Consider the following 16096-nt stretch of genomic DNA (forward strand, 5'->3'; position numbering starts at 1 on the left):
GGGGTCTTGCTGCTGTGCAGATGTATAGTGCATGTGGATATATGGAAGTCCTTTCTCCGCCATAGCACACGGCCAGTCACAAGCTGAAATGATCTGAATGCTATGTGTCTTTTCAATGTTAATCCTATTTTATTTGTAAGTTGTAATGTACACTTGATTTTGTCTTCTTTATAATATCTTTTATACTTTGTAAACACTGCCTAACATTTTTTGGAGTAAAATATATAATTTACTAGCTTATCTCTTCATGCTCTATAAACGAACTGTCGCTTCCTCTGAAGTGAATTACGCTACTGATTTGGGTTGGCTCCGGACCCGTTAACCCTTGTGGAATCGGAGCTGGTGGCAGCATACTTTGCTCTGTGCGATTGGGAATCTATGTAGCGACGGCGGCGTTGATAATTATTGTTCCGCCTGTGTGGGAGTAGTTATATCACCCTTGCTGCAGTGACCCCAAAAGCCAGTACATAGCAGGCAGCCTTTCTGGCAAACAATTTCCCTAGGTGCAGTACCCTGACTGACCTGAGGGTAAAGGGGGCGCCAGAGAGCTGCAAGTTCCCAACCGGACCTGGGAAGTGGCATATAGATAAATTCCCTTCAGAAGGAACCAGGGGCAACCAAACAACCCCGGTTCATGACAAACTGGTGTGGTGAGTGGGGATGATAAAGATATCCTCCTAGGGATCCCTGACATATTGGTGTGAACCGTGACACCAGACCTCCGTCAGAACTGATTGGCGCAGCACAGGAGCCGCGCGTCCTCGTCTCTGTGGGGCCCTTGTGTTCACTTCCTGTAAGAAACGAGCGCAGCTTCTCTAGCTATAAATGAACGCAGCCGTGAACATTCGGGAAAACGGCACAATGGACCCCGCAGCGCCTCCTCTCACCTCCTTGTTGAAGCGCTGGGGCCACCAGGTGGTGGGGATGAGCTCCTGCAGTCCGGCCTCCTCCACCCGCAGGGGGCTCTTTATGAAGAAGAAGACGACCGATCGCAGGACGTCAAATCTGTGACTCCCGCTAAGGAGGAACCAAGATGGTGGACAGTGGAGAACACAGAGACCACCCTGCCCCAGGCCACCAGCTCACAGAGAGCCCACCCTGCCCCGGCTCTCACACACAGAGACCACCATGTCCCGGGCCCTCAGCTCACACACAGAGACCACCCTGCCCCAGGCCACCGGCTCACAGAGAGCCCACCCTGCCCCGGCTCTCACACACAGAGACCACCATGTCCCGGGCCCTCGGCTCACACAGAGCTCACCATGTCCCGGGCCCTCGGCACACACAGCCCACCCTGCCCCGGGCCCTCGGCTCACACACAGAGACCACCATGTCCCGGGCCCTCGGCTCACACACAGAGACCACCATATCCCGGGCCCTCGGCTCACACACAGAGACCACCATATCCCGGGCCCTCGGCTCACACACAGAGCCCACCATGTCCTAGGCCCTCGGCACACACAGCCCCCACCCTGTCCCGGGCCCTCGGCTCACACACAGAGACCACCATGTCCCGGGCCCTCGGCTCACACACACAGCCCACCCTGCCCCGGGCCCTCGGCTCACACACACAGCCCACCCTGCCCCGGGCCCTCGGCTCACACACACAGCCCACCCTGCCCCGGGCCCTCGGCACACACAGCCCCCACCCTGTCCCGGGCCCTCGGCTCACACACAGAGACCACCATGTCCCGGGCCCTCGGCTCACACACACAGCCCACCATGTCCCGGGCCCTCGGCTCACACACAGAGACCACCATGTCCCGGGCCCTCGGCACACACACAGCCCCCACCCTGTCCCGGGCCCTCGGCTCACACACAGCCCCCACCCTGTCCCGGGCCCTCGGCTCACACACACAGCCCACCATGTCCCGGGCCCTCGGCTCACACACAGCCCCCACCCTGTCCCGGGCCCTCGGCTCACACACAGAGACCACCATGTCCCGGGCCCTCGGCTCACACACACAGCCCACCATGTCCCGGGCCCTCGGCTCACACACAGAGACCACCATGTCCCGGGCCCTCGGCACACACACAGCCCCCACCCTGTCCCGGGCCCTCGGCTCACACACAGCCCCCACCCTGTCCCGGGCCCTCGGCACACACACAGCCCACCCTGTCCCGGGCCCTCGGCTCACACACACAGCCCACCATGTCCCGGGCCCTCGGCTCACACACAGAGACCACCATGTCCCGGGCCCTCGGCTCACACACAGCCCCCACCCTGTCCCGGGCCCTCGGCTCACACACACAGCCCACCCTGCCCCGGGCCCTCGGCTCACACACAGCCCCCACCCTGTCCCGGGCCCTCAGCTCACACACACAGCCCACCCTGCCCCGGGCCCTCGGCTCACACACACAGCCCACCCTGCCCCGGGCCCTCGGCTCACACACAGCCCCCACCCTGTCCCGGGCCCTCGGCTCACACACACAGCCCACCCTGCCCCGGGCCCTCGGCTCACACACAGCCCCCACCCTGTCCCGGGCCCTCGGCACACACAGACCACCCTGCCCCGGGCCCTCGGCTCACACACAGAGACCACCCTGCCCCGGGCCCTCGGCTCACACACAGCCCACCATGTCCCGGGCCCTCGGCTCACACACAGCCCCCACCCTGCCCCGGGCCCTCGGCTCACACACACAGCCCACCCTGCCCCGGGCCCTCGGCTCACACACACAGCCCACCATGTCCCGGGCCCTCGGCACACACAGAGACCACCATGTCCCGGGCCCTCGGTTCACACACACAGCCCACCCTGCCCCGGGCCCTCGGCTCACACACAGCCCACCATGTCCCGGGCCCTCGGCTCACACACAGCCCCCACCCTGCCCCGGGCCCTCGGCTCACACACACAGCCCACCCTGCCCCGGGCCCTCGGCTCACACACACAGCCCACCATGTCCCGGGCCCTCGGCACACACAGAGACCACCATGTCCCGGGCCCTCGGCTCACACACAGAGACCACCATGTCCCGGGCCCTCGGCTCACACACAGCCCCCACCCTGTCCCGGGCCCTCGGTTCACACACACAGCCCACCCTGCCCCGGGCCCTCGGCTCACACACAGCCCCCACCCTGTCCCGGGCCCTCGGCTCACACACACAGCCCACCCTGCCCCGGGCCCTCGGCTCACACACACAGCCCACCCTGCCCCGGGCCCTCGGCTCACACACACAGCCCACCCTGCCCCGGGCCCTCGGCTCACACACAGAGACCACCATGTCCCGGGCCCTCGGCTCACACACACAGCCCACCCTGCCCCGGGTCACACACAGAGCACACCCTGTCCCGAGCCCCGGCTCTCACACACCCAGCCCACCCTGTCCCGGGCCCTCGGCACACACAGCCCACCCTGCCCCGGGCCCTCGGCTCACACACACAGCCCACCATGTCCCGGGCCCTCGGCACACACAGCCCACCCTGCCCCGGGCCCTCGGCTCACACACACAGCCCACCATGTCCCGGGCCCTCGGCACACACAGCCCACCCTGCCCCGGGCCCTCGGCTCACACACACAGCCCACCCTGCCCCGGGCCCTCGGCTCACACACAGCCCCCACCATGTCCCGGGCCCTCGGCACACACAGAGACCACCATGTCCCGGGCCCTCGGCTCACACACACAGCCCACCCTGCCCCAGGCCCTCGGCTCACACACAGCCCCCACCCTGTCCCGGGCCCTCGGCTCACACACAGAGACCACCATGTCCCGGGCCCTCGGCTCACACACACAGCCCACCCTGCCCCGGGCCCTCGGCTCACACACACAGCCCACCCTGCCCCGGGCCCTCGGCTCACACACACAGCCCACCCTGCCCCGGGCCCTCAGCTCACACACAGCCCCCACCCTGTCCCGGGCCCTCGGCTCACACACAGCCCCCACCCTGCCCCGGGCCCTCGGCTCACACACACAGCCCACCATGTCCCGGGCCCTCGGCACACACAGCCCACCCTGCCCCGGGCCCTCGGCTCACACACAGCCCCCACCCTGTCCCGGGCCCTCGGCTCACACACACAGCCCACCCTGCCCCGGGCCCTCGGCTCACACACAGCCCCCACCATGTCCCGGGCCCTCGGCACACACAGCCCCCACCCTGTCCCGGGCCCTCGGCTCACACACAGAGACCACCATGTCCCGGGCCCTCGGCTCACACAGCCCCCACCCTGTCCCGGGCCCTCGGCTCACACACAGAGACCACCATGTCCCGGGCCCTCGGCTCACACACACAGCCCACCCTGCCCCGGGTCACACACAGAGCACACCCTGTCCCGGGCCCCGGCTCTCACACACCCAGCCCACCCTGTCCCGGGCCCTCGGCACACACAGCCCACCCTGCCCCGGGCCCTCGGCTCACACACACAGCCCACCATGTCCCGGGCCCTCGGCACACACAGCCCACCCTGCCCCGGGCCCTCGGCTCACACACACAGCCCACCATGTCCCGGGCCCTCGGCACACACAGCCCACCCTGCCCCGGGCCCTCGGCTCACACACACAGCCCACCCTGCCCCGGGCCCTCGGCTCACACACAGCCCCCACCCTGTCCCGGGCCCTCGGCTCACACACACAGCCCACCCTGCCCCAGGCCCTCGGCTCACACACAGCCCCCACCATGTCCCAGGCCCTCGGCACACACAGCCCCCACCCTGTCCCGGGCCCTCGGCTCACACACAGAGACCACCATGTCCCGGGCCCTCGGCTCACACACACAGCCCACCCTGCCCCGGGTCACACACAGAGCACACCCTGTCCCGGGCCCCGGCTCTCACACACCCAGCCCACCCTGTCCCGGGCCCTCGGCACACACAGCCCACCCTGCCCCGGGCCCTCGGCTCACACACAGAGACCACCATGTCCCGGGCCCTCGGCTCACACACACAGCCCACCCTGCCCCGGGCCCTCGGCTCACACACACAGCCCACCCTGCCCCGGGTCACACACAGAGCACACCCTGTCCCGGGCCCCCGGCTCACACACACAGCCCACCATGTCCCGGGCCCTCGGCACACACAGCCCACCCTGCCCCGGGCCCTCGGCTCACACACACAGCCCACCATGTCCCGGGCCCTCGGCACACACAGCCCACCCTGCCCCGGGCCCTCGGCTCACACACAGCCCCCACCATGTCCCGGGCCCTCGGCACACACAGAGACCACCATGTCCCGGGCCCTCGGCTCACACACACAGCCCACCCTGCCCCAGGCCCTCGGCTCACACACAGCCCCCACCCTGTCCCGGGCCCTCGGCTCACACACAGAGACCACCATGTCCCGGGCCCTCGGCTCACACACACAGCCCACCCTGCCCCGGGCCCTCGGCTCACACACACAGCCCACCCTGCCCCGGGCCCTCGGCTCACACACAGCCCCCACCCTGCCCCGGGCCCTCGGCTCACACACACAGCCCACCCTGTCCCGGGCCCTCGGCTCACACACAGAGACCACCATGTCCCGGGCCCTCGGCTCACACAGACCCCACCCTGTCCCGGGCCCTCGGCTCACACACAGAGACCACCATGTCCCGGGCCCTCGGCTCACACACACAGCCCACCCTGCCCCGGGTCACACACAGAGCACACCCTGTCCCGGGCCCCGGCTCTCACACACCCAGCCCACCCTGTCCCGGGCCCTCGGCACACACAGCCCACCCTGCCCCGGGCCCTCGGCTCACACACACAGCCCACCATGTCCCGGGCCCTCGGCACACACAGCCCACCCTGCCCCGGGCCCTCGGCTCACACACACAGCCCACCATGTCCCGGGCCCTCGGCACACACAGCCCACCCTGCCCCGGGCCCTCGGCTCACACACACAGCCCACCCTGCCCCGGGCCCTCGGCTCACACACAGCCCCCACCCTGTCCCGGGCCCTCGGCTCACACACACAGCCCACCCTGCCCCAGGCCCTCGGCTCACACACAGCCCCCACCATGTCCCGGGCCCTCGGCACACACAGCCCCCACCCTGTCCCGGGCCCTCGGCTCACACACAGAGACCACCATGTCCCGGGCCCTCGGCTCACACACACAGCCCACCCTGCCCCGGGTCACACACAGAGCACACCCTGTCCCGGGCCCCGGCTCTCACACACACAGCCCACCCTGCCCCGGGCCCTCGGCTCACACACAGAGACCACCATGTCCCGGGCCCTCGGCTCACACACACAGCCCACCCTGCCCCGGGCCCTCGGCTCACACACACAGCCCACCCTGCCCCGGGTCACACACAGAGCACACCCTGTCCCGGGCCCCCGGCTCACACACACAGCCCACCCTGCCCTGGGCCCCTGGATACAGCACGTTGCTGAGCAGGTACTTGCGGGACTTCTCGTGGCGCAGGATGGCGATGGTCAGACGCAGGTAGTGGATCTGTGGGTGCAATGCGCTGGTTACCACCATGACAGCACACGAGCAGAGTGGACCCCAAAATCCCTAATTCACCACACCGAAGGCAGCCCCCTCCCCGGCTGTCCGAGGCCCGGAGCACCAGCCACTGGCTCAGTGATCGGCTGCAGCGGTGATGTCACCGCTGCAGCCAAACAGCGAGACTTTCCAGTGATTGGGGTCCATATTCACCTGTGGCCCCTCATGTCAGGAACGTACCTGCAGCCCCAAGTCGGGCACTATAGGGGAGAAGCGATAGGCGCGGAGCAGAGACATCATCAGCTGCTTCAGAAACTCCTGGATTTCATAATCCTGCAGAACACAAGGGGTTAATGAGCGCTCCCTGCCCTCCCGCCACTAGAGGGCACCACCCACCTCCATCAGCAGCCACATGAGGTCCAGGAGGTGCTGGATGAGGGGGTGCTCGCCCACCGCGCCGCCGCCCTCCAGGATCCCCAGGAGGAAGCTCATCAGGACGTCCTCCACCAGGTACACCTTACACTGCGGAGAGAGGGGGTCAGCGGGGGCCACGGAAAAAGGCCCACAGAAAAAGGCCCCCGCTACACTTACCATCAACGGAGCAAAGTGGTTAAATACGTGTGCCAGTGTGATGAGGGCGGTGGGCTCCCCCTGCAGCTGCCACATAGCGGGGTCCGCGTCCACCAGCCGCCCCTCCTGTCAAGAAAATGGTATTAGATGAGACCCTAGGGAGCACTCCAAGGGCAGCAGAGTACCGGGGGTCAGGGCGGAGAGGGACGGGGGGTCGGTCAGGGCGGAGAGGAACGGGGGGTCGGTCAGGGCAGAGAAGTCAGGGTGGAGAGGGATGGGGGTCAGAGCGGAGAGGGACGGAGGAGTCAGGGAGGAGAGGGACGGGAGGTCAGGACGGAGAAGGATGGGGGTCAGGGCAGAGAGGGACGGAGGTCAGAGCGGAGAGGGACGGGGGGTCGGTCAGGGCAGAGAGGGACGGGGGGTCAGGGCGGAGAGGGACGGGAGGTCAGGACGGAGAAGGATGGGGGTCAGGGCGGAGAGGGACGGGAGTCAGGGCGGAGAGGGACGGGAGGTCAGGGCGGAGAAGGATGGGGGTCAGAGAGGTGAGGGACGGGAGTCAAGACAGAGAGGGACAGGGGGTCAGGGCGGAAAGGGACGGAGGAGTCAGGTCGGAGAGGGACGGGGGTCAGGGCGGAGATGGATGGGGGAGTCAGGGCGAAGAGGGACGGGGGGTCAGGAGGGACGGGGGGTCAGGGCAGAGAGGGCCGGGGGGTCAGGACGGGGGTCATGGCGGAGAGGGACGAGAGTCACTTACTTGCATGTCGATACCAGTGCTCAGAACATTATTGAGATATCCCAGCAACCTCTGAGCCTTCAGGAGATCGATGGCAGGGGGATCCTGCAGGGGGCGGTAGCCATCCACAGGATACGTGAGGGGGAATGAAGGAAGAATGGCAGAAATTACAGGGCCGGCGTCCTGCCCCAAGAATAAAGCCCGATAATCACTGCAATGCTCTACTGCGTCCAGTGCACCCAGGGCATCAAATTCCTTCACAATTTAGACAATCTGCTGTCAGTAAGAAGCTCCCTCATTCTCTCCTTCATTCTCTCCCTCATTCTCTCCTTCATTCTCTCTCCCCCTCATTCTCTCCTTCATTCTCTCCCTCATTCTCTCTCCTTCATTCTCTCCCTCATTCTCTCCTTCATTCTCTCTCCCCCTCATTCTCTCCTTCATTCTCTCCCTCATTATCTCCCTCATTCTCTCCCTCATTCTCTCCCTCATTCTCTCCCCTTCATTCTCTCCCTCATTCTCTCCCTCATTCTCTATCTCATTCTCTCTCCCTCAATCTCTCCCTCATTCTCTCCCTCATTCTCTCCCTCATTCTCTCCCTCATTCTCTCTCCTTCATTCTCTCCCATTCTCTCCTTCATTCTCTCCCTCTCATTCTCTCGCTTCCTCATTCTCTCCCTCTCATTCTCTCCCTCATTCTCTCTTTCATTCTCTCTCCCCCTCATTCTCTCTCCCCCTGATTCTCTCTCCCCCTCATTCTCTCCCCCTCATTCTCTCTCCCCCTCATTCTCTCTCCTTTATTCTCTCCCTCTCATTCTCTCTCTGATTCTCTCCTTCATTCTCTCCCTCACTCTCTCCCTCTCATTCTCTCTCCCCCTCATTCTCTCCCTCATTCTCTCTCCCCCTCATTCTCTCCCTCATTCTCTCTCCCCCTCATTCTCTCCCTCTCATTCTCTCCCTCTCATTCTCTCGCCCTCATTCTCTCCCATTCTCTCCCCCTCATTCTCTCCCTCTCATTCTCTCTCCCCCTCATTCTCTCGCCCTCATTCTCTCGCCCTCATTCTCTCTCATTCTCTTCCTCTCATTCTCTCTCCCCCCTCATTCTCTCCCCCCCTCATTCTCTCTCCCTCATTCTCTCCCTCTTATTCTCTCCCCCTCATTCTCTCCTTCATTCTCTCTCCCCCTCATTCTCTCTCCCTTTCTCTCCTTCATTCTCTCCTTCATTCTCTCCTTCATTCTCTCGCCCTCATTCTCTCGCCCTCATTCTCTCGCCCTCATTCTCTCTCATTCTCTTCCTCTCATTCTCTCTCCCCCTCATTCTCTCCCTCATTCTCTCCCTCTTATTCTCTCCCCATTCTCTCCCCCTCATTCTCTCCTTCATACTCTCTCCCTCATTCTCTCTCCCTCATTCTCTCCCTCATTCTCTCCCTCTCATTCTCTCGCTCCCTCATTCTCTCCTTCATTCTCTCCCCCTCATTCTCTCTCATTCTCTTCCTCTCATTCTCTCTCCCCCTCATTCTCTCTCTCTCCTTCTCTGACCTAATGCTTCTCACAGCTGAGGGCTTGTTACAGTGCATTAGTGCAGATGATCCTCTGTCAGGCAGACACTGCAGCAGCTCTCACCCCTACCGCACTGAGGCTGGTTTCACACTTGCGTTTTGATCTGCAGCGTTTTTTAAAAAAAACGCAGGTGGTGAAAAAACGCATGTAAACGCATGCAAACGCTGCGTTTTTTCGACGCATGCGTTTTTGCATGCAGAAAAAAACGCGGCGTTTTGACGCGTTTACATGCGTTTTTTCCTGCTTTTGCGTTTTTGAAACGCATGCTGAGAAGTGTGTGACAGCTGCCAATCATCAAAATCAACTAGAAAACCCACTATTAATAGAATTAGATAGGGTTAGGGTTAGGATCCCTAGGGTTAGGGGTAGCTTTTTATTAGAAGAATGTCCTGGTCACCAGGTCACTGATAAGCCACCCCCCACCATCAAGGTGATAAAGGGATCCAAACCCTAACCCTAGGGATCCAAACCCTAACCCTACCCCTAACCCTACCCCTAACCCTACCCCTAACCATAACCCTTGGGATCCTAACCCTAACCCTAGGGATCCAAACCCTAACCCTAACCCTACCCCTAACCCTAGGGATCCTAACCCTAACCCTAAGGGTTAGGATCCCTACGGTTAGGGTTAGGATTCCTAGGGTTACTAGGGATCCTAACCCTAACCCTAACTGTTACCCTAGGGATCCTAACCCTAACCCCTAAGGGTTAGGGTTAGGATCCCTAGGGTTAGGGTTAGGATCCCTAGGGTTACTAGGGATCCTAACCTTAGGGTTAGGGTTAGGATCCCTAGTAACCCAAGGGTTAGGGTTTTCTTGTTTTTTTTTGTGTTTTCTTGTGTTTTTCTATAGAAACACATGCGTTTAAAAACGCATGCAAACACATGTGCTTAAAAACGCATGCGTTTACATAGACAGCAATACATTTTTTTGCCGCGAATAAACGCATGCGTTTTTTTGCGGCAAAAAAACGCCGCTAGAAATTACTACAGGTTGCATTTCTGCAACTAAACGCACGCATCAAAAAACGCATGCGTTGCCGAAAATGTGTCAAAACGCATGCGTTTTTAATGTTAAGTATAGAAAAAAACGCATGCGTTTTTTAGCGCTAAAACGCAGCGGCAAAAAACGCAAGTGTGAAACCAGCCTGACACACTGTAACGCTGCTGCAGCTGTGCAGGGAAGGATATCGAAGGGGCCGGGAGCCAAAGTTAAACGCCACTGACTCCTTGAAGGAAAGGCTGATGGCAGGAAAATACGCCATGCCGGCCCCCCGGGAGATGTCGCTGAAGGCAGTGCCTAGACTCACACCGTTCCTGCAGAAAGAAGAGGGCGGTGAGAGGGGTGCGACAGGTAGTGGGGGTCTCACCAGACGGAGGGGTCTTACAGGCAGAATGAGATGCATCCCTCATCCAGGTCTATGAGGCAGCTGACGATGTCCCCGGCCGCCCAGGACTAGGAGGAAGCAGACAGAGGTCACACAAGGGTCTGCTGCGTCCGTGGAGCCCCCTACAACTCCGCCAAGCACTCACCTTCCCGTAGTTAGTGGTGGTCACGTTCCATTTACGTACCCTGTTCCCGTCATAGGCGTAAGAATCCGGAGTGTCCCCGACCCCCTCCTGTGTGAGGAGAGATTGGGCATGGTCAGCGGCCACGCCCAGCAGCCATAAACCTGCAGCCATCCCCCCGGCCGCCATTAACCCCACGCCATCCTCCCCCAGCCGCCATCAACCCGGCTGCCATCAACCCCCCACCATTCTCCCGGCAGTCATAAACCTGCAGCCATTCCCCCGGCCGCCATCAACCCCATGCCATCCTCCCCCAGCCGCTGTCAACCCGACGGCCATTCCCCTGGCCGCCATCAACAACCCCTCACCATCCCACCAGCAGCCATAAACCTGCAGCCATCCCGCCCGGCAGCCATCAACCCCACGCCATCCTCCCCCAGCCGCCATCAACCCGGCTGCCATCAACCCCCCACCATTCCCCCGGCAGCCATAAACCTGCAGCCATTCTCCCGGCCGCTATCAACCCCATGCCATCCTCCCCCAGCCGCTATCAACCCGACGCCATTCCCCTGGCCGCCATCAACCCGCCAACATCATCAACCCCTCACCATCCCCCCAGCAGCCATAAACCTGCAGCCATCCCGCCCGGCCGCCATCAACCCCACGCCATCCTCCCCCAGCCGCCATCAACCCGGCAGCCATCAACCCCCCACCATCCCCCTGGCAGCCACAAACCTGCAGCCATTCCCCCGGCCACCATCAACCTGATGGCATCCCCCTGCCGCTATCCCCCCAGCCGCAATTCCCACGGCAGCCATCAACCCCTCACCATCCCCCCCGGCCGCCATCCCCCCAGTTGTCATCAACCTGGCACTAACCCTCCGGCCGCCATCAACCTGCCGCCATTCCCTCAGCCGCCATTTCCCCGGTAGTCATCAACCCGGCAGCCATCCCCCGCGGCTCAGGGACTCACCTCCTGGTTGAAGCGGCAGCTGAGCGTGCACCATCCAATCTGCATCAGTCCCTGGGAGGAGATCAGCACCTCGTACAGCCACTGACCTGCAGGCCGAGGAGAAGACAGTGTCAAGTGCCTCTCACCAACTACTCAAACACGACATGCTGGGGACAGTAGTACCACACGTGACAGACGCTGCCAGATCACATATCCTTCTCCCCACCCGGCCAGGACCACCGGACTCACCTGTAAACACACAGGTGGTGGCTCTGATGGAGCTGAAATTACTGTGACCAATCACCTGTGGGCAGAGATCAGCGTCAGCGCCGAAGGTCAGCAGAAGAGCGGAGCCAAGGGCCGACCATGACTACTCACCCCCAGGAGATCGTCGTCCACCAGAAGTAAGCCTTCAAAGCCACTGGTGTGATCCAAGACCACCGGAGACGGACCCAGACGCCCGTCCACTACCGGATCTGAGACCAAGGGACAAGAGGAGACAACCAATCAGGGAACGAGGAATCGTAAGGCTCCTCCCACTGACAAAAATGGGAAGAGCCCCTGTGGTGAAATATGTGTATATATATCTCTATATGTGTGTAGTGACATGTCTAGGGTTATATGTGTGACTAGTGATAATGTAACATCTGTCCTGAAGGCAAGTCGCACCTAGGTGTTAACAGGTACTTCCATGGGACTAGTAGAATTGTGTCTCCATATCTCACCAGGAGGTCTAGCTAGGGCCGAGAAGAAAGGGAACATTTGGCACCTCCTAGGTCTTGGAGGGGAGATGTTAATTGCAGCCGGAGGGCATCTATTCCTGAGAACCTTTTCACACGTATCTCAAGAGAAAATAATATATTCATTGGGGGCGCGGCCGTGGCCCAATCAAACAGGCAGCAGTTATGATATCGACCTGAGGGGTCGGTCTAGAAACCTGACCTCCAGACCAAAGTTATAAATTTAGGCTGCAGACAGAGAATTGTGTTCACATGTTGGGGGCAGCCTGAGAAGCTGGTGTGGTCCAATCTACATTCGTCCTACCCTCAGGGAGCAGAAGACAACTATCAGTTAGATAATTTCTGTAACTTTTCTCCTGTTTATTTTGATACTGTTTTGCATAAGTTGTATGTCTTTTTATTATCATATTTTTATACCTTTTCTTATTGTAAGCACTGACCCTTTTGTTATTAAAGTATAAAACTTTAACAAGTTGAACCTTGAATGTCCTAAACGAATCCATAGCCTAAGGTGTGTGAGCCTTATGAGTGATAGAAATATTTTTATTAGTATTATTATTAGTCCGGGACTCATCGCCCGTGTATTCGGTGAGTGGTGGCAGCGTGTATGAGCGGGTCCGTGGCCTGGGTCGGTGTGTGATTTATGCTCCCATTACAGCATAGGACAGAGGTTGAATGCTGGACTGAGAGAGGGGAGATAGATTAACCCTTGCAGGCACAACCCCAAATCACGTGCTGAGAGCAGGCACGTGACGAATTAGTGACACCACGGAGTAGGGATCCGTGACAATGCCCCCTCTAGTGGTGACTGTATATATATATATATATACACATCTGTATGTGAGGAGCCCCCTCTAGTGGTGACTGTATATATACACATCTGTATGTGAGGAGCCCCCTCTAGTGGTGACTGTATATATATACACATCTGTATGTGAGGAGCCCCCTCTAGTGGCGACTGAATATATATATATACACATCTGTATGTGAGGAGCCCCCTCTAGTGGTGACTATATATATATATATATACACATCTGTATGTGAGGAGCCCCCTGTAGTGGTGAGATGTGTACACAGTTGGATGGAAGACCCCCCTGTATATTATGGACAGTTGGACACAGACCCCCTCGCCCCGTGCGGTCCTGACCTGCACCCTCGTCCGTGGTCTGCGCCGCAGTCAGTAGTCGGTCGAGCCGCTCGTCTAGGTTCTGGAAGGTGAGAGGTTTCCTGTGGAGAGCAGCAGACGGTCAGTGTGTGATCAGCGGCGCCTCTCCTCCTCCTCACACAGAGTACAGTGGATCCGGACGTGTGACAAGACGGCTGACAACCACAATGGCCACCATGACCATCTCCAGAGTTGTCACCTGGCGTCCTACAGCTGTGGAGGATGCTGGGAATTACATCCAGCTACAGAAGAATGGAAAGAGGAAGGGGGTACAAGGAGGAAGGGGGCAATAACCAGGAGGAGCAGGGCAATAACCAGGAGGAGCAGGGCAATAACTAGGAGGAGTGGGCAATAACCAGGAGAAGCGGGGCTGTGATGGATGAGGGAGACTCCATTTTGATTTTTGAATTTCAGGCCCAATAGATTATCCACAGATCTCCCTTCACCCCTCGTCACGTACCCGCTCTCACACGTGACTTGGGGTTGTGCCTGCAAGGGTTAATCTATCTCCCCTCTCTCAGTCCAGCATTCAGCCTCTGTCCTATGCTGTAATGGGAGCATAAATCACACACCGACCCAGGCCACACCCCCACTCATACACGCTGCCACCACTCACCGACAGGCCACACACCCGCTCATACACACTGCCACCACTCACCGGGCGATAAGTCCCGGAAATTACTAATACTATCTACCACTCATAAAGATCATACAGTTTAAGGATATGGATTCTTTAGAACATACGAGGTTCAAGTAATTAAAGTTTTATGCTTTAATACAAAAGATACAGTACTTACAGTAAAGAAAAAGGTATAAAAATATGGTAATAAAAAGACGTACAAATTATGCAAAACAGTATAAAATAAAAGTATAAAATAAATAGGAGAAAACGTACAGAAATACCTAACTTTGTAGTCTGCTTTCTGCTCCCTGAGGGGGGGATGAATATGGACTGGATCACATCAGCTCGGCTGCCCTCAATCTGTGAACAACTTTGTATGTATACAAGCCAAATTTATAGAGTCACCCTGGAGGTCAGATTTCTAGACCAGCCCCTCAAATTAATATCATAATTGCTTGTTTTTGATTGGACCACGGCCACGCCCCCAATGAATATATTATTTTCCTCTGAACATTCTTTGCCTAAAGCTTCTCACAGACAGATAGTGTCAGGCTGTAATTGACATCTTTCTTCAAAGAGATAGGAAGTGTGAAATGTTCCCTTTCTTCTTGGTTCCCAGCACGACCCCCTGGTGAGATTGGAGACAGTAGACTGCTTGCTCAGGATAACATATGCTGTGACCCCTGTGAGACCTGCAGTCTCAGGACAGATGTTAAATTATTGCAGGGTTACACATATAAACCTATACATAGTTAACTGCACCCCTGAATTGTGCTTCCCACCCATGGGATAAGTACACAAATTTCCAAAAGAACAGGAACCTGCCATCTGGCCAGAGGATTAGAGGCCACGTGTTAATGAAGGCGAGGAGGAGCAGAGCTGGGAGCCCTGCATCAATCAGCTGTCAAGGGAAAGCGTAGACCGAGGGGCACCGACACCTAGAGATGAATTATGTACCGTGCACCTCAGGGTTAGGTCAGATATACCACCAGAACCGTGGGAGCCCCCTGCACGCACCCCTGTGTCTCGTCGTTCTATAGCTGTCTCAGATACCGATTGTGATGAGGGAACAGCCGCCATCTTGGACGGGCATACCAACAGAGATTGGCGTGACTCCATTTTGTCTCCTGGTCACAGGTCTGCAGAGAGGAGTGCTCCTGGCCCCCACCTTTTCTAATGAATAAAGTTATAATAATAATAATCTTTATTTATATAGCGCCAACATATTCCGCAGCACTTTACAATTAAGCGGGGACATGTACAAACAATAAATTTGGAACGAGTTAAGACAATTTAAACAGTGACATTAGAGGTGAGGTCCCTGCTCGCAAGCTTACAATCTACAAGGAAATGGGGGGGGGGGGGCACAATAGGTGAAAAGTGATTGTTATTTCAGGTCTGGCAATTATAATAAATCAGGATTTTCATACAAAGCTGCATGATCCGGTCATCAGCCGTGTGTTTAAGTGCAATAGTCAAGTATCAAGTGCAGTTATCGTGTGCATGGAGGGTGTGGAGACAGATGAATAGTAGGGGGCAGATTCAGAGTAATATTTGGAAGGAGGTAACAGGGCAAAGTTAGTTTACTGAGTAGTTGATGTGGTAGGCTTGTTTGAAGAGATGATGAATAGGTCGGGGCTAGGTATCAGTCTGATCGTCTGGGGAAGTGCATTCCAGAGAGCTGGCGCAGCACGAGAGAAGTCTTGTAGACGGAGGTGCGAGGTTCGGATTACGGGAGATGTTAGCCTTAGGTCGTTTGTAGAACGGAGGGCACGTGTAGGGCGATAGACAGAGATGAGAGAGGAGATATAAGGCGGTGCAGAACTGTGGAGGGCTTTGTGGGTGAGAGAGATGAGTTTATACTGGACCCTGTAGCGAATGGGTAGCCAGT

At 58.6% G+C, this 16096-nt stretch overlaps 1 protein-coding gene across 3 annotated transcripts in view; it reads right to left on the reverse strand.

Moving 5' to 3' along the window:
* The window catches only part of RNF123 (ring finger protein 123), a 107288-nt gene that overhangs the window by 60909 nt on the left and 30283 nt on the right, over positions 1-16096 (reverse strand). The window contains exons 4-16 of one of the 3 annotated variants that reach the window (XM_077277212.1): positions 13566-13645; positions 12057-12154; positions 11928-11982; positions 11700-11785; positions 10790-10837; positions 10606-10673; positions 10409-10534; positions 7685-7799; positions 6952-7056; positions 6757-6882; positions 6601-6693; positions 6293-6366; positions 888-1005 (exon numbers count right to left, since the gene is read on the reverse strand). In XM_077277212.1, coding sequence (XP_077133327.1) covers positions 888-1005; positions 6293-6366; positions 6601-6693; positions 6757-6882; positions 6952-7056; positions 7685-7799; positions 10409-10534; positions 10606-10673; positions 10790-10837; positions 11700-11785; positions 11928-11982; positions 12057-12154; positions 13566-13645 — 1192 coding nt within the window. Of the gene's footprint in view, positions 1-887; positions 1006-6292; positions 6367-6600; positions 6694-6756; positions 6883-6951; positions 7057-7684; positions 7800-10408; positions 10535-10605; positions 10674-10750; positions 10838-11699; positions 11786-11927; positions 11983-12056; positions 12155-13565; positions 13646-16096 lie in introns of all 3 variants that reach the window. The other 2 variants (XM_077277210.1, XM_077277213.1) reach the window with 2 other exon arrangements.

Source organism: Ranitomeya variabilis, chromosome 8, assembly GCF_051348905.1.
Source record: "Ranitomeya variabilis isolate aRanVar5 chromosome 8, aRanVar5.hap1, whole genome shotgun sequence".
NCBI lineage: Eukaryota > Metazoa > Chordata > Amphibia > Anura > Dendrobatidae > Ranitomeya > Ranitomeya variabilis.